At 43.7% G+C, this 25850-nt stretch overlaps 2 protein-coding genes across 6 annotated transcripts in view; one reads left to right on the forward strand and one right to left on the reverse strand.

Annotated features, from left to right (window-relative positions):
- SLC25A12 (solute carrier family 25 member 12) overlaps window positions 1-7757 on the reverse strand; it is an 86743-nt gene extending 78986 nt beyond the window's left edge. Inside the window, exons 1-2 of the mRNA XM_029072569.2 lie at window positions 7673-7757; window positions 5347-5508 (exon numbers count right to left, since the gene is read on the reverse strand). The gene's annotated coding sequence lies outside the window, so the exon portion shown is untranslated. The remainder of the gene's footprint in view (window positions 1-5346; window positions 5509-7672) is intronic.
- A 4270-nt stretch (window positions 7758-12027) lies between these two features.
- The window catches only part of HAT1 (histone acetyltransferase 1), a 58366-nt gene continuing 44543 nt past the window's right edge, over window positions 12028-25850 (forward strand). For 4 of the 5 annotated variants that reach the window (XM_029072571.2, XM_039913168.1, XM_029072573.2 and 1 more), the window contains exons 1-2: window positions 12028-12123; window positions 21401-21505. In XM_029072571.2, coding sequence (XP_028928404.1) covers window positions 12117-12123; window positions 21401-21505 — 112 coding nt within the window. In that variant the 5' untranslated portion in view covers window positions 12028-12116. Of the gene's footprint in view, window positions 12124-18117; window positions 18218-21400; window positions 21506-25850 lie in introns of all 5 variants that reach the window. The other variant, XM_029072572.2, reaches the window with a different exon arrangement.

The following is a 25850-nucleotide window of genomic DNA, read 5'->3' on the forward strand; positions in this document are numbered from 1 at the left end:
TCAATAGTATTTATTGAGCGCTTACTATGTGCCGAGCACTGTACTAAGCACTTGGGGGAGAGACAGGGTCGTCAGGTTGCCCCACGTGAGGCTCACGGTCTAAATGCCCATTTTGCAGAAGAGGGAACTGAGGCCCAGAGAAGTTCATTCCTTTAATAGTATTTATTGAGTGCTTACTATGTGCTGAGCACTGTTCTAAGTGCTGGGGGAGAGACAGGGTCATCAGGTTGCCCCACGTGAGGCTCACGGTCTAAATGCCCATTTTGCAGATGAGGGAACTGAGGCCCAGAGAAGTTCATTCCTTCAATAGTATTTATTGAGTGCTATGTGCCAAGCACTGTACTAAGCGCAGGGGGAGAGACAGGGTCATCAGGTTGCCCCACGTGAGGCTCACGGTCTAAGTGCCCATTTTGCAGATGAGGGAACTGAGGCCCAGAGAGGTTCATTCCTTCAATAGTATTTATTGAGCGCTTACTATGTGCCGAGCACTGTACTAAGCGCTTGGGGGAGAGACAGGGTCGTCAGGTTGCCCCACGTGAGGCTCACGGTCTAAATGCCCATTTTGCAGATGAGGGAACTGAGGCCCAGAGAAGTTCATTCCTTCAATAGTATTTATTGAGTGCTTACTATGTGCTGAGCACTGTTCTAAGTGCTGGGGGAGAGACAGGGTCATCAGGTCGCCCCACGTGAGGCTCACGGTCTAAATGCCCATTTTGCAGATGAGGGAACTGAGGCCCAGAGAAGTTCATTCCTTCAATAGTATTTATTGAGTGCTATGTGCCAAGCACTGTACTAAGCGCAGGGGGAGAGACAGGGTCATCAGGTTGCCCCACGTGAGACTCACGGTCTAAATGCCCATTTTACAGATGAGGGAACTGAGGCCCAGAGAGGTTCATTCCTTCAATAGTATTTATTGAGCGCTTACTATGTGCCGAGCACTGTACTAAGCACTTGGGGGAGAGACAGGGTCGTCAGGTTGCCCCACGTGAGGCTCACGGTCTAAATGCCCATTTTGCAGAAGAGGGAACTGAGGCCCAGAGAAGTTCATTCCTTTAATAGTATTTATTGAGTGCTTACTATGTGCTGAGCACTGTTCTAAGTGCTGGGGGAGAGACAGGGTCATCAGGTCGCCCCACGTGAGGCTCACGGTCTAAATGCCCATTTTGCAGATGAGGGAACTGAGGCCCAGAGAAGTTCATTCCTTCAATAGTATTTATTGAGTGCTATGTGCCAAGCACTGTTCTAAGCGCTGGGGGAGATACAGGGTCATCAGGTTGCCCCACGTGAGGCTCACGGTCTAAATGCCCATTTTACAGATGAGGGAACTGAGGCCCAGAGAAGTTCATTCATTCAATAGTATTTGAGTGCTTACTATGTGCAGAGCACTGTACTAAGCGCTTGGAATGGATAAATCGGTAACAGGTAGAGATGGTCCCTGCCCTTTGACGGGCTTACAGTCTAATCAGGGGAGACGGACAGACAAGAACAATGGCAATAAATAGAATCAAGGGAAGACTTGCCCACAATCACCCAAATGACAAGTGGCAGGGCCGCCCCATCTCCCTAGGAATATTCATTCAATAGTATTTATTGAGCGCTTACTCTGTGCAGAGCACTGTACTAAGCGCTTGGAGTGAAAAGCAAACAATTGCATCCTGAGGTGTACTATTTGTTGAGCATTTACTATGTGCCAAGCACTTATCCCAAGTGCCGGGGAACACTCCCAATGGTCTGCACAGTAGGCGCTCAATACATACCACTGATTGGGGTAGAGAGGAGACAACCAGGCCATCCCTGTCCCACACGGGGCTCCCAGGGGAAGAACAACTATTTAACCCACATTTTCCAGATGAGGAAACGGAGTTACGGGGAAGTGGATGTGACTGGTCCAAGGTCACCGAGGTCCTCTTCCATTCCCAAATGAAATCGTTCATTCATTCATTCATTCAATAGTATTTATTGAGCGCTTACTATGTGCAGAGCACTATACTAAGCGCTTAGAATGTACAGTCGGCAACAGAGACAGTCCCTGCCCATTGACGGGCTTACAGTCCAAGGCCCCCTCCACACTCACTCGACCAGGTCGCCAGAGCCTACACTCGCCCGCATCCCGCCCCCCATGGCCTTTCACTGTGTTTCGTTTGGGAATGGAAGAGGACCTCGGTGATCTTGGACGAGTCACATCCACTTCCCCATAACTCCATTTCCTCACCTGGAAAGTGCAGATTAAATAGTTGTTGGGAGCCCCGTGTGGGACAGGGACTGGCCTGGTTGTCTCCTCTCTACCCCAATCAGTGGTATTTATTGAGCACCTACTGTGCAGACCACTGGGAGCGTCCCCCGGCACTTGGGATAAGTGCTTGGCACATAGTAAATGCTCAACAAATAGTACACCTCAGAAAGCAATTGTTTGCTTTTCTCTCCAACCATCCCCGACCTTTCTGCTGCTTTTGACATAGTTGATCATTCTCTCTTCCCAGAAACTTTCTAGCCTGGGATTTAGGTTTCCCTGGTTTTCTTCCTACCTGTTTAACCTCTCCGTTCAATCGTATTTATTGAGTGCTTACTACGTGCAGTAACGATCGCCACAAAAATACAAATGGTCAACTCTGTGGTGTTTCCAGGGACAATGTATGGATCCAAAAGCTGGACAGTGGGGAAAAAAAAGGATAGAAAGCACATCGATTCTTTTAAAATGTAGTGCAGGAGGATGCTTTTCGAATCCCATGGACTGCCCAAAAGACAGACAAAATGGATTTTAAACCAGAGTGGTCTTTGGAAGGCCAAATGAAGATTTAGATTAGCATGTTTTGGACATTTCATTAGGAGGACTAATTCTCTGGAGAAGACACTAATGCTAGGAAAAGTCCAGGGAAAACGTGGAAGAGGCAGAACGGCAGGTAGATGGATAGAGACCATAACCACGATAACGGAAGAACCATTAGAAAGGTTGCGTATTACGGCAAAGGACAGGACATTTTGGAGAAAGTATTATCCATGGAGTCACTAAGGCTCAGAAACCACTCGACGGCACTTAATAATAACAATACTGTATGCAGAGCACCATACTAAGCGCTCTCTCCTCCCTCGCCAGCCCCCATCCATTTCCTATCCTAGATCTTCATCTCTCCCTTTAACAACATGCAGAGCTGGGTTCTCATTTCTCATTTTAGGCACTCAGTCAACTAATGAAAGGTAGTACTTACTGAGTGCCTACAGCCTACGGACCACTACTCAGACCCCTGGGGAAACATACAATAGAATTAGAAGGCACGATCTCAGCTCTCATGGAACTTACGATCTATATCTCAGGGTCTAGACAAACATAAAATAATTTTCAGATAGAAAATGAGAATGAAAAGATAGATATATGGATGAATAAAGGATTAAATAGTAGAATTTATGTCAATATGTACCATTATTAGGGTGCTTTTGAATGAAGAGGTGGTGCAAAAGCGTTGAGGGGATAGTTGGCAAGAGATGACTGAGGAAAAAGAATTGGGGAGAGCCTGCTGGAGGAGGGATTTCAGGAGGGTTCTTGGCACTCTCGGGGAGCACACACGCATGGATTCAACTACCACCTCTACATTATTTATGGACTATATTAAGTGCTACCTCCTTGCTAAGGATTCACAAAATTACATCTCCAGACCTGACCCCTCACCTTTACTACAACGCCATATTTTTCTTGCCTTCAAGACTGTAAACTGTAGACTATAAGTTCATTGTGGGCAGTGATCGTGTCTACCAACTCTATTGGACTGTACTTTCCCAAGCACTTTCTACACATAAGCACTCAATAAATACCTCTGATTCATTCAAGACCATCTCCTTCTAAATGACTCACCAGCACACTCAACTTAATTCACCCAAAACTAAATTCTTCATCTTCCTTTCCCTCTCCATCCTTAAAACTTCCAGCCTAGAACACCTTTTCATTATCTTGTGGCTGGGTTACTGTAACAATCTCTTTACTAATCTCTCCACTCCCAGTCTCTCTTCCTTGTCTACATCTTTTTAAAAAACTAATCAGAACACATCACTCTCCACTTGCATATTTCCAGAAGTTTCTCATTGTTTCTTATTTAAAAATTCTGTTCTTTGGCTTTAGAGCTATTCATCAGCTTGCTTCCTCTTACCTCTCTTTTTTCTTCTACCACTGCAGCCCAGCTCCTGCCCCTTATTCCTATTCACTCAGTTGTTAGAGAGCAACTAACAATTGCCATTACTTGGGGAAGCCGATGCTTTAAAATACTTTCGAAACAGCTACCAGAATTGTAGGGAAGGGGACCCATGAACTATAAAATCATGGTTCAGATGGATTGGTTATGCCTATACTTCCTGGTTCCTCTGTCATTAGTGAGAAAACTCCAACCCCTTAGGTATGGGCCAAGTTCTCCTGAGGATAGTAAGGTCTTGTGGAAAGAACACAGGCCTGGGAGTCAGAAGACTTGGGTTCTAATCCCAGCTTTGCCCTTTGCCGGCTGGGTGACCTCACACAAGTTGCTTCACTTCTCAATGCCTCAGTTACCTCATCTGTAAAATGGGGATTGAATAATTGGACTGTGAGCCCCCTGTGGCACAAGGACTGTGAGCCCAAGTAGTCCTACTTGGACTGTGAGCCCCCTGTGGCACAAGGACTATGTCCCACCTGATTGACTTGAATCTACCCCAGCACTTAGAACAGTATTTGACACCTATCAAGTGCTTAACACATACCATAATTATTATTTGAGGTTTGTTGTGCTGGGTGCTTGGAGATCTCCCTTGGTTGAGACCATACCATAATAAGATTTCCATGTGGTAAAGTATTTTTCTTGACTTAAACTACACCTGGACTAAAAGGGATGCCATGGACAATTAATTAGGGGTAGTTCTGAGGCTAAACCCTTTTGTCCAACCACAATCTCAAGGAAAGACTTTAGTCAGCCATAGGGTGACTCATCTGGTGATTGCTTCCCAGCAATCAGATCCTCATGCTTGGCCCTTGTAATTTGGAAAACTCAGGGCTTTAAATATTCCCTTGTAGACCTATACCTTGATATTTTCTTGTCACTTGGACAAATACTTTTTTGGTGGCACCCAAGGACACCCAGCAGTAAAGAATAAATTACACTGCCATTACTTGGAGAAGCCGATAAGAAATGCAAACATTTCCAAAGAATTACCAATTCTTGTTTGCCCAGGTACAATGAACCTTGAATTGGTGCTATGATGTAATAGGTATACTTTTCCTTTACCAATTACAGATTTTCTATCAGATCTTCTATACTTTATACCTCTTTGACTACCACGCTGTACCATTTTGAGTAACCAGTAAGGCTGCCGCCTGCCACGTCAAATTACCTGGGCTCTCGCTTGCCATCTATGGCACTCCCTTGGAAAGATCAGATGGATGTGCACAGACTAAAAACCTCTCCTGTCCAGTCTCGCATTATGCTTCACACTGCTGAGATCCAGTACTAGTCCTCCATAATTATCTTCTGGTTTATTGCCATTTTTACTCAACTGAAAAATAAGAGCAATTTATGAACAGGTTAGGGAAAGTTAAATTAACAAGTTATTTAACAGTGAGGTTACTATACCCTTTTCACAGTCATTGAACACAGTGCTCTGCACTTAGTAAGTTATCAATAAATACCATTGATTCATAATTTGTTCTAAAAATAACATTATTAAAGACCAGTAAAATTGATTTTTGTATAATGTATAAGCTTCATTTATCATGTCATGTTTATTATGTTTAGTACAGGCTACACGTACTTATTTTTACTTTGTCTCAAAATCTATCAATCTATTTTGTAGAGCACCTATGAGCAAAGTATAGTGGGGAGAACATTAAAAGCAAGACATTCTTGGAAATAACTTATGATACTATGTATGAGGGTACTTACATCTGTATACATATATATATATATATTCTCCCATGCTGAAACAAGCTTTTTAATATGTTTCAGGGTAGAGGTACTATTGGTATTACTAGGAGGGTGACTTAAGATGGTGAAAGTCAGGGCTGAATCCTCTGGTCTTGATCCCCATAAAACATGATGTAAATGTAAATGAAAATGATGTAAAATTGGTATTTTTAAAATGATTATACCTCTTGCAAACTATACACACTGCAGTTCCTAGTTGGTATAAAAATTATTTAAATATATTAAGCTGAATTTAATTAGAATGCAACCTAACTGAATGTGGTGTTTCTTAATTTACTGAACTGGAAATGTAATAATCAGAGCATTTGAGATGTTTGGAATGAGTTCATATAGAATTAAATTTACAAAATATTATTTTGCTGTTACAAATAGAGGCATCATTCTTTACCCAGATTATCATATTTATCTTTTTCAACATGAGGTATGCAGAAATGAGCTCTCTAATTTAAACTAAATAAATCTGAAACCAAAATTTGGAGAGCATTCTTAAAATCCTCATGAATGGAGCTGCTTCTGGGATTCCCTGCAACAGATTTTCTGTAGCTTTCACCCAAAAGAATAATTGAAAGCTCAAGATCTGGGCTGAAGATCATTTGAAAGTCTATTTTGAATAGAATAACAAAAATCTTTAGCAAATAAAAGAAAAATACAATTTTGCTCAGTGGGATTTGTATTGGTGGGAGACAGTGAATGGACAGAAGCATATTTTTAAAAGACTAAATTTCTCCCTGGTAACTTCCTCCTCTGCTTCTACCCAGGTATTACTGTCAATGGCTGTGGCAGTACCTACAGTAATGAGAAACCGTGGTGGTGGGGACTTGAGTTACCCTGTTCATCTCCCTCTTCCCTCTCTCTTTTCTTTCTTGGCTCCTCCTCTCCTTCCCCTTCTTCGTTAGTTTTAAGGAGAGCATGGGAGGTGTTCACACAAACTCTTCAAAAATACTCTGTGGAAGTCTGTTTGCCCTCATCCTTTCTTCCTTTTCCTATCTGACCAAAAGCACCTCTCTTCTAGTGCCTAATACGTGAACACTTTAAGATAATAAAAATAACTTGCCAAATTAATGCTGGCCTAGGTTTTTAAGCCTGCATTACCAGGAAGCAAACTTTCTCCACCTTCCTTAAACAAGAAAAGTCACCATCAAGACAATCCATCTGATTTGCATAAATCAGGAACTGTAAAGCCAATTTAAGATTCAGCCAATAAGGAAAGTCAAATGTAAGGGAATCTAAGTTTACTGTGGTAAGGAGGCAAGCGAGCATATTATTTGCTTGATTACCATCAGCTGGTAATCAACTGGTCCACTGTTCAAGGCCTCCTCTTTAATCTGAGCTAAGCAGAACAGCCTGGATTAAGGAGGCCTCAAACACTGGGTGGGCCAGTTACTGAAATCAAGCAGATATTCTGCTCACTTGCCTCCTTACCCCAGATCTGCCTAGCCAGAAGATGAGGCTGCTAGCCCAGGTAGGTAGCCTTCCCCTGCATGGGTCCTGTGTGTAGGGCAGGGTGAAGCCATCAGAATGGATTAGAAGTACTGTGGTCACCTACTAAGGTGAAAAACTGCTGGTTTGGGGTATGCTTCCACCACATCAGATAGTGAAAACTGCTGTGACTAGTGGGATCTCTCCTTAGGGTTGGTCCGGTGGGCCTGGGCTGGGGAAGGGATTTTAGGATGGGCCAGAAGCTGATGTACACCGAGTACCCACACAGATCATTTTGTTACCTTTCCCTTCCTCACCTGCATCACTGGTGATGATCATAGAGTCACCTGTCAAATGATGGATGAGCATTGTTCCAATGACGCAGACCTTCAGACAGAGATCCTGTGTAAAGAAGTTGTTTACAGAGTTAGTGGTTTGCACAGCACTCCTTGCCCTCTCTTGTCCCTGGTAGTCCATGTTCTCCCTGAGGCCATGGATGAAACAAGCAAGTAGGTGGGCAGGAGTGTAGCACACAGCAGAGTGAATGCAAGAATTTTGTAAACAAAAAGCATCGCGGCCAAAGTGATGACAGCATGCTGCCAATGCTGAGCTGTAGCACCATAACACATCAGGCAGTTGTCATGATAGCCACCTGCAATAGCCAACTATTTTGGGGATTCATGCTGAGCTTGTGCACTGCACTGAGAAGCCCTGAGTTTCTTCATTAAGAAACCTTAGTAACTAGCATAGCACTGGTAAACAGTCCTCTATTTCTTGCTCTTTCACACCCCCTACCCAACCTCAGTGAAATGTGGGTCAGATTGTAGGAAGGCCCACATCACTATGGGAGAAGGATGCGGGAACCAGCTTTGTAAAACTTCACGTACAGGACTATATATATGTGGAGATTGTGAGAAAGGACCTTAAATCATCACACTTTATCCCCAAATAACTAGTGGCTAGTTATTGAAGAAAAAAGTTATTAAATGACTAGTGAATTGAAGAAAGGTGACTGTCTTCTGCCAAAAAGATGGACAAAAATGTCTCATTACTCATCACCACTACAATCCTCCCTACTCCTGATAGTTCCAACCTTTATATCAGGTTTGACTTCTCTTATTTACTTCTCACATTCAGTTCGGTCTAAATTACAGAAGTTGTTCCTTTATAATATTTCTTGAAACTCCTCTTTCCTCTCTAGTTTTATGACTTTTAATGGTATTTAATGGTATGACTTTAACCACTTACTCTAGGCACAGTTCTAAGCGTTGGGGTAAATACAAATCAATCAGGTTGGTCACAGTCCCTGTCCCACATGGTGCTCAGAGTCTTAATTCCCATTTTACTAATGAGATAACTGAGGCACAAAGAAGTAGAGTGACTTGCCCAAAGTCACACACCAGAGAGTGGCAGAGGTGGGATTAGAACCCAGGTCCTTCTGACACCCAGGCCTGTGTTCTATCCACTAGGCCCAACTTCAGGCCTAGTAATAGTAATGATGGTATTTTTTAAGCACTGCGTGCCAAGCACTGTACTAAGTGTTGGGATATAACATAAAAGCAAATAGGATATAATCCCACAGGACTCACATTCTAAGCGGAAGGGAGAACAGGTATTTAATCCCCCATTTTACAGATGAGGAAACTGAGGCACCAAAACATTAAATCACTTGTCCAAGCTCACATAGGAAAGTAGCAGAGCTGGAATTAGAACCTAGGTCCCTTGACTCCGAGGGCCATGCTCTTTCCATAAGGCCCCAACTCTCTGTTATTTCTAAGCTATTTTCACACACTATTTTCAGAGAACACCATTGATAAACCATCCCTCTTCTTCCCAATGGCTACCCATTTCTTCTCACGTTCAACTATTTTCTAGCCATTAACTTTACGGCTTGCCAGTAGCTGTCTCTTTTTTACCTAGCCAACCTCTTTACTCCTCCTTCTTGCACCCTTTATTCCTCCCAGATGAATTAAGAAGCTCTTGAATCTCCTTTTGCTCATATTTTTTCCTGAACGGAATCCCCTCTCTGCTATGGTGGTCATCTGAGTGAGTTTAGCTAGTTTGGCCTCTATACAGTCCTACTATGACAGTGGATATTTTTAGGTATTTTAAACACCCCACTCTCCGTTCCTCCCCAATTTCAATGCCTCCTAAAACTCCTCCTCCTCCAAGAGGCCTTCCCTGACTAATCCCCCTCCATCTGTTATGCCACCCCATTTGACCACTTACTTTTACCTATTTTTTTTTTTATGTTACTTGTTAGGCACTATGCTCCAGCACTCTACTAAACACTGGAGCAGATATGGGCTAAACAGTTTGGACACAGTCCATGTGCCACATAGGGCTCATAATCTTAATCTCCCTTTGACAGGCAAGGTCACCAGGGTGAAAGTAATAATAATAATGCTGGTATTTGTTAAGCGCTTACTATGTGCCAAGCACTGTTCTAAGCGCTGGGGTAATAATAATGTTGGTATTTAAGCGCTTACTATGTGCAGAGCACTGTTCTAAGTGCTGGGGTAGATACAGGGTAATCAGATTGTCCCACATGAGGTTCACAGTATTAATCCCCATTTTACAGATGAGGTAACTGAGGTCCAGAGAAGTGAAGTGACTTGCCCACAGTCACACAGCTGGCAAGTGTCAGAGTTGGGATTAGAACCCATGACCCCTGACTCCCAAGCCCGGGCTCTTTCATGCTGGTATTTAAGCGCTTACTATGGGCCAAGCACTGTTCTACGCACTGGGGTGGATACCATAATAATAATAATTTTGGTATTTGTTAAACGCTTACTATGTGCCAAGCACTGTTCTAAGTGCTAGGTAGATACAAAGTAATTAGGTTGTCCTATGTGGGGCTCACAGTCTTAATCCCCATTTTTCAGATGAGGTAATTGAGGCACAGAGAAGTGAAGTGACTTGCCCAAAGTCACACAGCTGCTAAGTGGCAGAGCTGGGATTCAAACCCATGACCTCTGACTCTCCAGCCTGGGCTCTTTCCACTGAGCCACGCTGGTAGTCAGGTTGCCCTCCATGGGGCTCTCAGGCTCAATCCCCATTTTACAGATGAGGGAACTGAGGCCCAGAGAAGTGCAAGTGACTTGGCCAGGGTCACACAGCAGACAAGGGGTGGAGTCAGAACTAGACCGTAGGCCACTTGTCAGCTGTGTGACCCTGGGCAAGTCACTTGACTTCTCTGTGCCTCCATGACCTCATCTGTCAAATGGGGATGAAGACTGTGAGCCTCACGTGGGACAACCTGATGACCCTGTAATAATAATAATGTTAGTATTTGTTAAGTGCTTACGATGTGCAGAGCACTGTTCTAAGCGCTGGGGGAGATACAGGGTCATCAGGTGGTCCCAGATGAGGCTCACAGTTAATCCCCATTTTACAGATGAGGGAACTGAAGCCCACAGAAGTGCAAGTGACTCGGCCAGGGTCACACAGCAGACAAGGGGCGCAGCCAGAACTAGACTCCAGCCCACCTGTCAGCTGTGTGACCGTGGGCAAGTCACTTGACTTCTCTGTGCCTCAGTTCCCTCATCTGTCAAATGGGGATCAAGACTGTGAGCCTCACGTGGGACCACTTCATGACCCCATCTCTCCCCCAGCGCTTAGGTCAGTGCTCTGCACAGAGTCAGGACTTAACAAATACCAACATTATTATTCTCTGTGCCTCAGTCCCCTCTCTGTCAAATGGGGATGAAGACTGGGAGCCTCACATGGGACCACCTGATGACCCTGTCTCTCCCCCAGCACTTAGAGCAGTGCTCTGCACATAGTCAGCGCTTAACAAATGCCAACATTATTATCATTATTCTCTGGGCCTCAGTTCCCTCCTCTGTCAAATGGGGATGAAGACTGGGAGCCTCCCATGGCACCAGTTGAAGACCCTGCCTCTCCCCCAGCGCTTAGATCAGTGCTCTGCACATAGTCAGCACTTAACCAATACCAACATTATTATTGTTCTCTGTGCCTCAGTCCCCTCATCTGTCAAATGGGGATGAAGACTGGGAGCCTCACATGGGACCACCTGATGACCCTGTCTCTCCCCCAGCGCTTAGAGCAGTGCTCTGCACCTAGTCAGCGCTTAACAAATACCAACATTATTATTATTATTCCCTGGGCCTCAGTTCCCTCATCTGTCAAATGGGGATGAAAACTGTGAGCCTCACTTGGGACCACCTGATGACCCCGTCTCTCCCCCAGCGCTTAGACCAGTCCTCTGCACCTAGTCAGCGCTTAACCAATACCCTCCCTACTATTATTATTACATCCTAGGCCGGGGCTCTTTCCGAGCCTCCTCTTTTTTTTGTGTGTCCCCGCTTGGCCCAAGCGGGTCGAACGTCCTTGAGGTGGAGGAGCTGCGCCCATTTTCCCCTCCAACGGGAGCGGCTCGTTAAACGTTGGGAACGACGAAAGCGGGGGAAGGAAGTCACTCGACTTTGTGCGGGCTTTCCGCTGGGCCTTAGAGACGAGGAGGCGCGACGTCGGCGCCCTTTCACCTCAGCGGTCTGAGGCGACGACGCCATCTTGCCTTCTTCCCCGCTCCCCCCTCCCCGCCCCCGCGGCCCTCGGCGCGCGCCCCCGCGCAGGCGCACTGGCCCTCCCCGGGGGCTGCGGCCGGCGGGCCCCCGAGCGGGACCGGAAGTGCGTCACGGGGCGCGCGCCCTTCCGGGCGGGGCGCGCGCCGGTTGATTGGCTGGGCGCGCGCCGGTTGATTGGCTGGGCGCCGGCCCCTCCAGCCGCCGCTCGGAAATGGCGGGTAAGTTCGGCGGGGGAAGCGGAGCCGGGAGGGAGGTGACGATGCGGGTGCTGCTTTAAACCCCGCCTGGGTGCCGAGCACTGCCCTAAGCGCTGGGGCGGGGGAGATCCAGGGTCCATCAGGTGGCCCCCCGGGGGGCTCCCCGTCTTCATCCCCATTTGACAGAGGAGCTCACTGAGGCCCAGAGAAGGGAAGGGACCGGCCCACGGTCACCCAGCTGACAGGTGGCAGGGCCGGGATTCGAACCCATGACCCCTGCCTCCCAAGCTAATCAGGTGGTCCCACGTGAGGCTCCCCGTCTTCATCCTCATTTTCCAGAGGAGGGCACTGAGGCCCAGGGAAGGGAGGGGACTGGCCCACGGTCACCCAGCTGACAGGTGGCAGAGCCGGGATTCGAACCCATGACCTCTGCCTCCCAAGCCAATCAGGTGGTCCCACGGGGGGCTCCCCGTCTTCATCCCCATTTTCCAGAGGAGGGCACTGAGGCCCTGAGAAAGGAAGGGACTGGCCCATAGTCACCCAGCTGACAGGTGGCAGAGCTGGGATTCGAACCCATGACCTCTGCCTCCCAAGCCCAGGGCAATCGGGTGGTCCCACGTGAGGCTCCCCGTCTTCATCCCCATTTTCCAGAGGAGGTCACTGAGGCCCAGAGAAGGGAAGTGACTGGCCCACGGTCACCCAGCTCACAAGGGGCAGAGCTGGGATTCGAACCCATGACCTCTGACTCCCAAGCCAATCAGGTGGTCCCACGAGGGGCTCCCCGTCTTCATCCCCATTTTCCAGAGGAGGGCACTGAGGCCCTTAGAAGGGAAGGGACTGGCCCATAGTCACCCAGCTGACAGGTGGCAGAGCTGGGATTCGAACCCATGACCTCTGCCTCCCAAGCCCAGGGCAATCAGGTCATCCCAAGTGAGGCTCCCAGTCTTCATCTCCATTTTCCAGAGGAGCTCACTGAGGCCCAGAGGAGTGAATAATAATGTTGGTATTTGTTAAGCACTTACTCTGTGCAGAGCACTGTTCTAAGCGCTGGGGGAGATACAGGGTCGTCAGGTTGTCCCACGTGAGGCTCACAGTTAACCCCCATTTTACAGATGAGGTAACTGAGGCACAGAGAAGTGAAGTGACTTGCCCATGGTCACCCAGCTGACAAAGGGCAGGGCCGGGATTCAAACCCATGACTTCTGCCTCCCCAGCCCAGGCTTTTTCCACTGACCCACGCTGCTTCTCTAATCCTGAGGCGACGGACCTGCCCAAAGCCTCGAGGCCTCCACAGGCCAGGCCCCACTGACTCTCCCCTCGCCCAAGCCCTTCGGAGTGCTCACCTCCTCCAGGAGGCCTCCCAGACTGTGCCCCTCCCCCCAGTGCTGTGCTCCTTTCTCTATATTATTTATTACCCTCTTTCTTTTCATTTAATAGTATTGAGCGCTTACTATGTGCAGAGCACTGGACTAAGCGCTTGGAATGGAGAAATTGGCAACAGATAGAGACCATCCCTGCCCATTGACGGGCTCACAGTCTAATCAGGGGAGACAGACAGACAAAAACAATAGCAATAAATAGAATCAAGGGGATGGACATCTCATTAACAAAATAAATAGGGTGTGTTTACTATGTGCAGAGCACTGCACTAAGCACTTGGAATGGACAATTCAGCAACAGATAGAGACCATCCCTGCCCATTGATGGGCTCACTGTCTAATCGGGGGAGACAGACAAAAACAATAGCAATAAATAGAATCAAGAAATAGAATCATTCTTTTGTTAATGAGATGTCATAACAATGATGGTATTTCTTAAGCGCGTGCTGGGTGCAAAGCACTGTTCTGAGCGCTGGGGTAGGTAGAGGGTCATCAGGTTGTCCCACATATGGCTCACAGTCTTCCCCCCACCCGTTTTACAGATGAGGTCACTGAGGACCAGAGAATTATAATAATAATAATGTTGGTTTTTCTTAAATGCCTACTATGTGCAGAGCACTCTTCTAAGCACTGGGGTAGATAGAGGGTCCCGCGTGGGGTTCACAGTCATCCGTTCCCCCGTTCCCCGTCCCCCCCCCCCGTTTTACAGATGAGGTCATTGAGGCCCAGAGAATAATAATAATGTTGGTATTTCTTAAGCACTTACTAGGTGGGTAATAATGACAGCGCTGGGGTAGATACAGGGTAATCAGGTTGCTCCACGGGAGGCTCACAGTCTTCATCCCCATTTTACAGATGAGGGAACTGAGGCACCAAGAAGTCAAGTGACTTGCCCAGTCACCCACCTGATAGGTGGCGGAGCCGGGATTGGAACCCATGGCCTCTGACTCCTAATCCCGGGCTCTTTCCACCGAGCCACACTTGAAGTGAAGTGACTTGCCCAAGGTCACATAGCTGACAAGTGGCAGAGGTGGGATTAGAACCCACGACCTCGGACTCCCCAGCCTGGCCTCTTGCCACAGAGTCGCGCTGCTTCTGTACAACCCCTTGATTCTGTTTATCTTGATGATGATCTCTTGTTTTTGTTTGGTTCTGTTTGGCTTTGTTGTCTCTCTCCCCGCTGCTAAGACTGTGAGCCCATCATTGGGATGGTCTCTATCTGGTGCTGAGTTGTACATTCCAAGTGCTTAGTACAGTGCTCTGCACATAGTAAGCGCTCAATACATACTATTGAATGAAATGGATCGCAGCGGCTCGCCATCCCCCCGCGGCTAGTAGCCCCTGCAGGCCCTCGCCACGAACTCCGACGGGACTGACAGAGAAGCGGCGTGACTCTGTGGAAAAGATCCCGGCCTGGGGAGTCCAAGGACGTGGGTGCTAATCCCGCCTCTGCCACCTGCCAGCTGTGTGACTTTGGACAAGTCCCTTCACTTCCCTGAGCCTTGGTGACCTCACCTGTCAAATGGGGATGAAAGCTGGGAGCCCCGTGTGGGGCCTTGTATTCATTCATTCAATAGTATTTGTTGAGCGCTTACTATGTGCAGAGCACTCTACTAAGTGCTTGGGATGTACAGTTCGACAACAGATAGAGACCATCCCTGCCCAGTGACGGGCTCACAGTCTAAACGGGGGAGACAGACAGCAAAGCAAAACAGAACAAAACAAGACATCATCATCAAGATAAGTAGAATCCAGGAGACATACACCTCATTAATGAAGTAAATAGGTTAATAAATAATATATACAAATGAGCACAGTGCTGAGGGGAAGGGGCAAGAGCAGGGGTTGGGGGGAAAGGGAGGGCTCCCGCACTTAGAACAGCACTTGGCACAGAGTAAGTGCTCAACTAATACCATCATTATGATTATTATTCTTTGACATGGCCCCTTCCCGGCCTGCCCCCTTCCCGCCAGCTGACTGCGCCACCTACCTGGCCCTCCTCCCTCACTTGAGAAGCAGCGTGACTCAGTGGAAAGAACCCGGGCTGGGGAGGCAGAGGTCATGGGTTCAAATTCCGGCTCTGCCGCTTGTCAGCTGGGTGACTTTGGGCAAGTCACTTCACTGGGTCTCTGCTCTCTCATCTTTAAAATGGGGATTAAGACTCTGAACCCCATGGGGGACAACCTGATTACCGTGTATCTACCCCGGCGCTTAGAACAGTGCTTGGCACATAGTAAGCGCTTAACAAATACCAGCATTATCATTATTACCTAACTTCTCCGTGCCTCAGTTACTTCATCTGTAAAGTGGGCAATAAGACTGTGAGCCCCACGTGGGACAAACTGATCACCTTCTATCCTCCCCTGTGCTTAGAACAGTGCTTTGCACATAGTAAGTGCTTAAATGCCATTTTTTTAAATTTTATTTTATTTTTCTTCGGCAGACTCTCCAGGCCCCTCCAAGCTTGTGAGAGACAAGACACTTCCCCTACCTCTGGGAAAAAATCACTCAGTTCAGGCAATTCTGAAGGGATACATCCATTCAGTCGTATTTAGTGAGTGCTTACAGTGTGCAGAGCACAGGGCTAAGCACTCAGGAAAGCACACTGCTGCAGCAGTCAAGAGAGACAATCCCTACCCACAACGAGCTGCAGGAGAGGTTTGCTGAAGGAACTTTACAAAAGCCCTGTATGCGGGCTTCCACGGCCTGTTTTCTGACTTCCACTGGAAAAGGAACGGGTCCCGACATTGCAGTTATATCAGGTGTTGTGCTTTATAGGGTAATCAGAGGGAAAGTGCTTATTCCAGTGCTCTGCACACAGTAAGCGCTCAATAAATACGATTGAATGAATGAAAAGAGACGTTTTCCCTGTCCACTTGCCCTTTATATTCCCAATCGGGAGCTTTGACATGATACAAGCAGAGCAAAATAGGCACAAGACATTGGGCAACCCAGCATTCGGGCTTACATTGGGACGTCCCACTTTAACTTGCCGACCAAGTCAGCCCCACCAGGAAATTAAAGCAACCATATGTGCACCATTCAGACCAATTGCCAAACACGTTGGACTAAGGTGACGAGCTCCAAACTTGGAGCTGCTCCTCTAAAACCTTGGAGAAGGTCACCAGAGTTTCCTGTGCTTTAATTGCCTCATCAGAAAGTCAGCATATTTTATTTCTTGCCTATCTATAATGGATGGAGGTGTTGTGAAAGTCATTAATATAAAACAATCATGGAAAAATAGAGTGAAATGTGTTAAGTACTTTGGAATAAAGATGTTTTGTGTGCATTCCAAATGAAAGAAGGTTGTTTAGCTAATTTAGTGTCTTCTTTGATAAATTGGTTATATTTAGTAATTAAAATCAATATTTGCTTCTAAGAATTGAATATTTACTTCAAATTAATAAATAAGCCATTTTATTCCACAGATGCCAAATTCCATGTATATTTGCAGTATATATACTTTGAAATTCTTTCTCATATTTGCAGTAATGTATGTATAATTATCTTTTGCACTTGGAAAAGATGCCACTTAGAATGGCATCTGTGGGTACTTGCGTGCCTAAAAGGGCCAAAGCCGGACCCCTACTCCCTGCCGCGTTGTATCCTGTCTTATTTGATGTTAGAATCAAGTGGCAAGGACACAAAAGTGAAAACAGTATTAGGCACTGAAAATATCCCATTACAGTGCCCTGCTGCTAGATCATCAAAGGATCACTATGAGAATAGTGCTCTGTAAGGCAGTTTGAAACAGAAAGGGTATCCTGCATTTTCCATCAACATCTTTCATTTACTTTCGTGAGTAGCAGGAAGGTAATCCCGAAGTGAAATAATGTATGTGGTTTGGGGGTTCATAAAGTACTTCTATTAAAAGGCCATTACCTATATTGTGCAAAAAGCTTCTTTGTCAAGACTTGTTCGTTTCAATAGTATTTACTTAGTGCTTTCTGCATGTAGAACACCTTTTAAGCACTTGGGAGTGTAAAATAAAATTAGTTGACATGGTCCCTTACTTCAAAGAATGTACAGTCTAGTTGGGAGACAAACTGAAATGATTTACAGAGAGAAGGAAGGGTGTAAGTGGCATGGAAGTTTTCAAGTGGCAGTTAAGGAAGGTATAGGGTGGAGAGAGGAGAAATTAATCAGGGAAAGACTCCTGGAGGAGATGTGACTTCAGGAAGGCTTTGAAGATGGGGTGAACAGTAGTCTGCTGAATATTAATCTCCAGGCAGTGGGGAGTACGTAAGCAAGAGGTTGGTGGCAGGGATATAAACAAGCTTCAGTGAGTAGGTGAGCTTGAGAATTAACAGAGCATAAAAGCAATAAAAATGTTGTTTAACTTGACCTAAGGTCTAGGTGGGGTTTTCTGTGTGTGAAATGTGTAGACATTATCTTTATAATCCCAATTTGTTTTGATTTGGGTTTCCCAGCATTCAGTGTGTTATTGAAATTAATCTAAAGGTTGTTTTTTTGAAAAAATTTTAAAAGATATAAATTATTTGAATTCATTTTTCATGATCTGCAAACAGTAATTTGTGTTTCTTGTATCTTCTAAATCACAGAATTGATTTAATTCACAGTAAGATTTCAGACGAAATATTTCCCGAATTTTAAGTCCTTGATTTTTATCATCCAGGCTCGACAAATTCACTGGAGGCAGAGAGACATTAAGATAAGGCAAACATACAATTAAATCAAAAGGAAAGCACACAAAGGCAAAACAGCTCATCTAACTAGTAAGCCTACACATTTGTGGAGCTCTGTATATTCTGCTATTTGGTATTCTGAAATCACTGTACTACTTTGACTATTCAAGAGCGATTTTCTCATTTTATATAAATTTTAGTAATGGTTGCCTCTTGTTCAGTTTTTCATCACTAGTAATGTGAAGCAGGGCTGTGTAAACGGGGTTAGTTCTTTTCTCTGTTTTATGCAAATGTGCGTAATTGTAGAACAAAGATGACTTTTATTTCATTTGTTAAACACTTATTATAAGCCAGGTGTTATTAAGCGCTGGGATAGATACAAGATAATCAGGTTGGACACAGTCCACATCCCAAATCCCCATTTTACAAATGAGGTTACTGAGGCACTGAGAAGTGACTTTTCCAAGGTCACTCAGCAGACAAGTGGCAGAGACTGGATTAGAACCCATGTCCTCTGACTCCCAGACCTGTGCTCTTTCCACTAGACCATACTGCTTCATTGGTTCTTGATACTTCTAACCTATTCAGTTTTTCCACCTCAAAGCCACTGAAGATAATAATAGTAATAATCACTGTGGCATTTGTTAAGCACTCATGTGTTAAGGGCTTTCCTAAAGGTTAGGGTAGATACAAGATAATCAAGCTGGACACAGTCCCTGTCTCACTTGGGGCTCATAGTCTGAGAGAAAACAGACATTTAATCCCCATTTTACAGGTGAGGAAATTGAAGCACAGAGAAGTTAAGTGACTTGTCCAAGGTCACCCAGCAGGCAAGTTGCAGATCCTGGGATTAGAACTCAGAATTCCATGTCACTCATTTGTAAGCTACCATGGGTGTGATTGTGTGTCCTGGAAGCACAGGTTATTCCAAAGTCGGCAGGGTAACAACTTGACAATCAGCTTTGAAAGGGTCCATAGTTAATTATGAGTTTATTCAAGGAAAACCATAGAACAGCTAGCATTGCTCGTCAAAGTGCTCATTGGCATTGACAGTGCTCATCGAAGCCACCACAACGTCATACTTCCTTGATAGTGTAAATAGCTTGAAAAAATTTAGCACCTAATTTTTATTTTAGCATCTAGTTTTTATTTGGTATATTTGTGTGTTTTATTAGTTCATTATTCCTGATGTGTCTGTCTCCAGTCCCTTCTCTCCATTTGTACTCTTTTAAGATTATGAGCCCCCTCAAGGAATAGGAATCATGTCTAATTCCCACCTCTTATTTTCTCCCAGCACTTAGTAAGCACAAAATAAATACTATTACTTCTTACCTGCAGACCAAATTAAAAGTATTTAAAGCAATATTCCAATTCAGCATACTATATATATTTGGGATTTTGCCTACAATATCAACTTTTACCAAATTTTATATAAAAATATCAGACTTTAATATCAGGTGGAGTAGTCTTCAGGAGCCACTTTTTTCAGCCAGTTTCCTTCGGCATGTGAGGATAACAAATGCTCACTCTATATGATAAAATTCCTGTTTCTTATGTGTGAAGGAATTGGTAAGCTGATAAACATCAATCAGAGACAGACTAAACCTGTTCCTATTGACAGGCTGATGCCACTGCTTGTTTCTTATGGCTTTGTGTCAGTTTGGTCATATTGTCTTGTTTTCTGGCATTCCCCAGATAAGCATGTGCTTCTTATTTTCCTTTATTGTGGTCCTCCTCCTAGTTCACTATAGAGTTTGTACTTGCCGATACCTGCTGCCATCCATCCCACAGGCCCCTTTAGTAAAGGTGCATTGTTATATCTTAGGGCTGTTAGACCAAAGTGTATTCTAGAACCTCAGGGTAACTGATCATGCCTTTTCTGTTAGTGTTGTGTGACTTTTAGGTAATGCTCTTGAAGTTCAAGACTTGAATGTAATGTCTAAGTCTAATATAACATTACGGCAGTTGCCACTGCAAGCTTTTCTATTCAGTGCCACATCGTTGCTCCCTATGGCAAGCTTCCTGGAGGATATGCTGGCTTTGATGGTATAACAGGGTCTTCAGCTACTGACTGACTTTACTACTTTTCAGGCAGTCCATAGTGCTGAACTGTTTCTGTAGAGAGATCTTAAATCTTTTGCAAACCTTTTCAAAAGGAGTCCAGACATTAACATGTAGAGGCTTTGGGAGAACTGCCTCAAGATCATTTGGTGATAGTTATCAATAGTGAGGTGAAAGTTTCTCAGAGACCCAGAAGTTTTCATTCCCACAAATCAGGTAACATAAGTTATAGCCTCTTGGAGTTGTTTAAAACTGCAGGTGAACTCTAGGTAATTTGATTGCCAAAGTTCAAACTTACAAATGTGGCAAATGCTTTGGTTGTATTACAATTACAGTATAAAAGTGTTTCATGCTTCATGATTTCCTCAATGTTTGCTGTTCACCACATTATGTACTGTTTTACAGCCTAAATCTGGATTATAAATGTGGTGATGAACAGTTAATGTAAGCACTTTTTATGTACTGAGCACAGGCGTAGATACAAGAGCATCAGGTTAGAGACGGTCCCTGTTTAAATGGAGGGAGAACAGGTTTTGAATCCCCATTTTACAGATGAGTTAACTGGTGCAGAGAAGTTAAAAGTGACTTACCCCAGACCAATCAACAGGCAGGTAGTGAAGTTGGAATTAGAACCCAGGTCAGGAGCCCTTCCAGAAGCACATTGGCTTTAGATTTTTCTAGCAGTGTAGAGCAATGAGGTGCCAGTAAAGTTGCCAAAATGAGCTTTCTTTATTTTGACTCTATTTTGAAGATATTATTGATGGTGGCATTGCTTGTGGTATTTCAACACCCATCTCTTCTTTCTCTGCTTGAAACCCTAAACCAGTAAATGAGTGTCAGCAGTGTCAGCAGTGTCATCTTAAAGAATGAAGGGTAGCCATGTATTTTGCTTTCTCAAGTGCTTGGTACAGTACTCTTACACATAGGAAGTATTCAATAACGACTGATTGATTGTTGACCAAAGTTAGTGCTATGTGTTCCAAAATCTTCAGCCATACTAATATGTAGAAAAAAGGACAGAGTTCATAAGCATCCTTCTCAAAACAGTTGAGTCCATTTAGTTTGGCACTACTGCTATTATGCCATAAGAAGACAAATTCTAGTTTTTATGATACTCTGATCTCAGTTCATATGAGATGCTTAATGTTTTAAACACTTTAAAGATTACTAATCACCTTTTAAATGAACCCCTCTAAATTTTCTTTTCCTCAGGGCTCGGTACTGTGGAAAAGTTGTTGGTTGACTACAAGAGTTCCATGGAAAAGAAGTTGGCTGAATACAAGTGTAACACGAATGAAGCTATTCAACTAAAATTAGGTATATTACTGTTTAATGTGTTAGCAATTTGTAAAATGTGAATTGAATTTTTAAATACTGGTTTGGTGTTGAAGTTTTTTGTTTATATTTGCTCTTTGTAAAAGTTGTAAAAATTGCTTAGGAAATAAGTTAATCCAAGTTTTATTTTAGTAAATTATACTTTGTTTATTTTTCTTAAAATGGGAAGGGAATGTGGGGTCGGGAAAAAGGGAAAAATGTTGCAGGAATAAGGACAAGTGGCCTGACCGTTGATGTGGAAGTGGTGGATAATAGATGAGTAAACAGACTGAAAGCTGTGCTCTTGTTGAGAATAATTGAGGAGGCAAAGTAAGCTGATTTTTTTTCAATTGAAATCCCCTTTTTCCTGTTAGGAGAAAAATTAGTAGCCCTGAATCTATTTGTATTATCAGAATATGGACTGGTAGACCCATATAAATTAGTTGAGGAAAATCTGAAGTGTTCATTTCTAATCATTAGGATAGATTGCCAGAGAAGGACAACTAGCATACCATTCCTTTGAGAAGCTCTTGGTATTACTACTGCTGGAGGTAGACTACTTGCCTGGATTACTACTTGCCAAACTAATTCTCTTCCCCTCTTCAAAACCCTACTTAAAACTCATCTCCTCCAAGAGGCCTTCTCAGACTGAGCTCCCCTTCTCCCTCTACCGCCCCCCTTCACCTCTCGGCAGCTAAACCCTCTTTTCCCCCCATTTCCCTCTGCTCCTCCCCCTCTCCCTTCCCGTCCCCTCAGCACTGTACTCGTCTGCTATTTATTTTGTTAATGAAATGTACATTGCCTTGATTCTATTTAGTTGCCACTGTTTTTACGAGATGTTCTTCCCCTTGACTCTATTTATTGCCATTGTTCTTGTCTGCCTGTCTCCCCCAATTAGACTGTAAGCCCGTCAAATGGCAGGGACTGTCTCTGTCTGTTGCCGACTTGTTCATTCCAAGCGCTTAGTACAGTGGTCTGCATATAGTAAGCGCTCAATAAATACTATTGAATGAATGAATGAATGGACCAATAGTTGTTATATACTTACATAATTTAAAAGACTCAGTAAATCAAAGCAGAATAGTGAAATAGGAATACTTTTAGAAGTGATCCAAAAGCAAGCCACCTTAATTTCCTCCCTTTACAACCAGACATTAAGATTGTATTAAATATTTTCCCAAAATAAGCATATAGATAATTCAACATGTTACAGAATAAAAACAGCCCCATCTTTATACAAGCCAGTAAACTGTTGAAGGGGTTCAGGTCGTCAGTGGAATTTTGGTTAGCCTAATATAGTTCTCCCCACTATTGATGAGTTTCTATGTAATTTTGTGTCTTATGGTATGTAAATGACATTATTTTTAAATTTTAGGTCACCTACTCTCTTAAAGTGAAAAGTACAGAGCAATAAATGTGGGTTTCTAAGACCAGTGTGTACAAGCTGTATTGAATATTTGGGTACTTCCCAGTCTGATTATGGAGATGTAGAAATGTTTGTAGCTTGCTGTATGCTGCCTGTCAACAGTGAGCTTTTAGTAGAGCAGCAGCCAAGGGAAATTAATATACTAGCATAGGTGCAGTTTAAATGAATAAGAAAATTGGTTCAGGACATATTAGGAGGTAAAATAATGGTGATCACTTTGGGCTAAAAAGACTGGATAGGTGAAGGTACTTCTTGAGGCTTATTCCCTCAACTTAGTTGTGTTGGTCTGAATTTGCTTCAGACGATATTGCTTTAGGGAACATACTGAATTAATGATTAGGTTTATTACTGTGTTGAAACAGCCGGAAATAGGGTGATGTCTGCTGTGGCTGTACCTTATATTCCTGCTCCCCCCTTCCTCCCCACACACACATGTTCAGCACTTCACCATCTAAGCTCTCAAGTACTCACAATCTCCCTTAGCACTTTTGTACATATTTTAAATATTTAAGTCATAACATATAGATTAAAATATATATGCATATATATCCCCTTTTCCTTCTTCCTTCAATCTGTAATTTATCTTAATGTCTGACTTCCCCCCTTAAATTGTAAGCTTTTTTGAAGGCAGGGATCATGTCTACTAATTATATTGTACTTTCCTGAGCACTTAAAACAGGGCTCTGCATGCAAGTGTTCACTAAATACTCTTGATTGAGGACTTCTGACCAGAGGATCACCTAGGGCATCTCGTGTAGTGAACAATTGAAGCAGAAATCCTAAAAATAGCCAACTCATAAGTGGGACAAAAGCTATATTAGCTACCCTCACAACTTCTTATTTGTCTATAGTGCTTTGGCAAAGCATCCATACCCTGCTGGGGTCACTTTGGCCATAAATGGGTTTTGTAGTACAAAGTTCTAAAGTGTACTAAATGGTGTGCTACCCACTTCTCTACTTGCATGCTAGAATAAATTACAGAAAGGGGAAATAGATTATAAGGATGTGAACCTAAATCCTTTGTGGGGCTTCCCCTCCCCCTCGTTTGTATCCTGGTTGCTGTTTCTTTGAGCTGACGTAATTCATAGGATGGCAAGGGCTGATTCTGTGATATGACCTCACCACTCCAAAAGTGGTAGAGTTGAGGCTGGCACTGAGAGGTAGGTTGTTGGCAGCAGGCCACGACTGCCCAAAGCCCAGGGCATCCCATGCATTTTCCCATGTCCTCATAACAGGATGCTATTTTGCAGTCCCCAAATTCCCAACAACTGTTCTTTCAGACCTGTGAATGCCAAAATAGATTGAGCTGGACACAAAGGCATTGATTATTTTTAAATGGAATATGTGCTTAAAGTGCTGGAAGAGTTGCCAAAATATTGCTCTTCAAATAGATGTGAGTTTTTTAGACACTCGGGCAAAGAGCAAAACTAAAATACAGAGCTCAGATGGACTTTAAAATGCCCTTGTAACATCTACTTTGCACCTGCTACTTTAAGGCAGATATCTAGAAAGTGGTGGGCAGTCTCAGCTAAAATCCATTCCAAGTAATGACTTTGGATATAATCCTGAATGGTTTTTCATGGGAAGGGGAAACTTGGACTTTCGAGTAGAGGGTCAGGAAGAATAAACTGTCTAATCAGTGACTATGGTATTTCCCTTGTGATTCCAAGATCCCTTTTTGCTTACTTCTCACCCCCAGTCTAAATCCCAGGTGTTTTTTTTCTCTAAAAAGAATTCTCAGAATCACCTCCAAGTAATAACAGTTCAAATTATGATTAACAGTCTCCCTTGTGACTCTAGGAAGATGCAGGAATGATATTTTGACAACCTGCCTATTGAAGCAAAGTGGTTTAGTAAATATAAAAACGTGCTTTTGGTTACAGCCAGTACCCATTAAAAGGAAGGGTTGATGTTGCTGTTGGTATATTAGTTGACTTTCAATCCTATGCATATCTCTAAGTAAAAAAAATCAATCTCTAAGGATTTCTGTATTTGTACCTATCCTCAGCACTACTACATATATAATTTGATCAATTGTATATTCAATTATTTATAATTTTCTGTAAATACTTTTATATTTGGCTATCAGAGTGTAAGCTGCTCTTGGGCAGGGACTGTGTCACTTGCTTTGAAGTTACTAAGGGCTTAATATCGTGCATTTCACCCAGTAGACACTCAGTGAACACTACTATTAACCCAAATAAATTATAATTATGGTTTCATGATGATACTGCTAATACTAAATTCATAGAGAACAATTATTTATTAATCATTTTTCTTAAGCTTTTGGAAACAAGTGATTAGTTGGTTGACTTTGTAGAACTTGAATTCATAATTTAATTAGCTTAAAATCTAAATAACTCTGAAGTATCACTTTAAGTCCTAGTATTAAAATTGTAATCAATGGCAAGTGTGTTTACCAAATAGTGTAATAAAATATTTATACACTTGCCTTTATGTGTACCTGCATTTAATTTCACTATTATGGTTTAAAGGGACTTTTTTTTAAACTCACTTTTTTCTCTTTTCCAGTGCCCTACAGGCTACATACAAGAGTTTGAAAGGGTAGTTGTTTTACAAAGCTTACTATGACTGTTAGCGTTAGCAGTTTCTAGAGTACAATATAGTCAGGTTGGCCATCAGAATGTATTTTCAAGTGAATGTGATGTTTTTCAGAAACATAATCTCCAAGTTGTGGGAGAACTAACCATGTGCTTTTATTGCTAGGACTGAATTTGCTGCCTTTTTGACTGTCTTGACCCTGTGTCTGGCCTTGCTCTGTTTCTCAACTCAGTTCATCTTTGGTCAGGTCTTCTTCCTTTCTCCTGTCTTCCTTCCTCCAGCATTGTCTGTGTTTATCATTCAAACTAATAACAGTGGAATGCTTAGTTTCAAGTAAAATATTTAGCTTGAAACACTAAT

Source organism: Ornithorhynchus anatinus, chromosome 9 (assembly GCF_004115215.2).
Source record: "Ornithorhynchus anatinus isolate Pmale09 chromosome 9, mOrnAna1.pri.v4, whole genome shotgun sequence".
NCBI lineage: Eukaryota > Metazoa > Chordata > Mammalia > Monotremata > Ornithorhynchidae > Ornithorhynchus > Ornithorhynchus anatinus.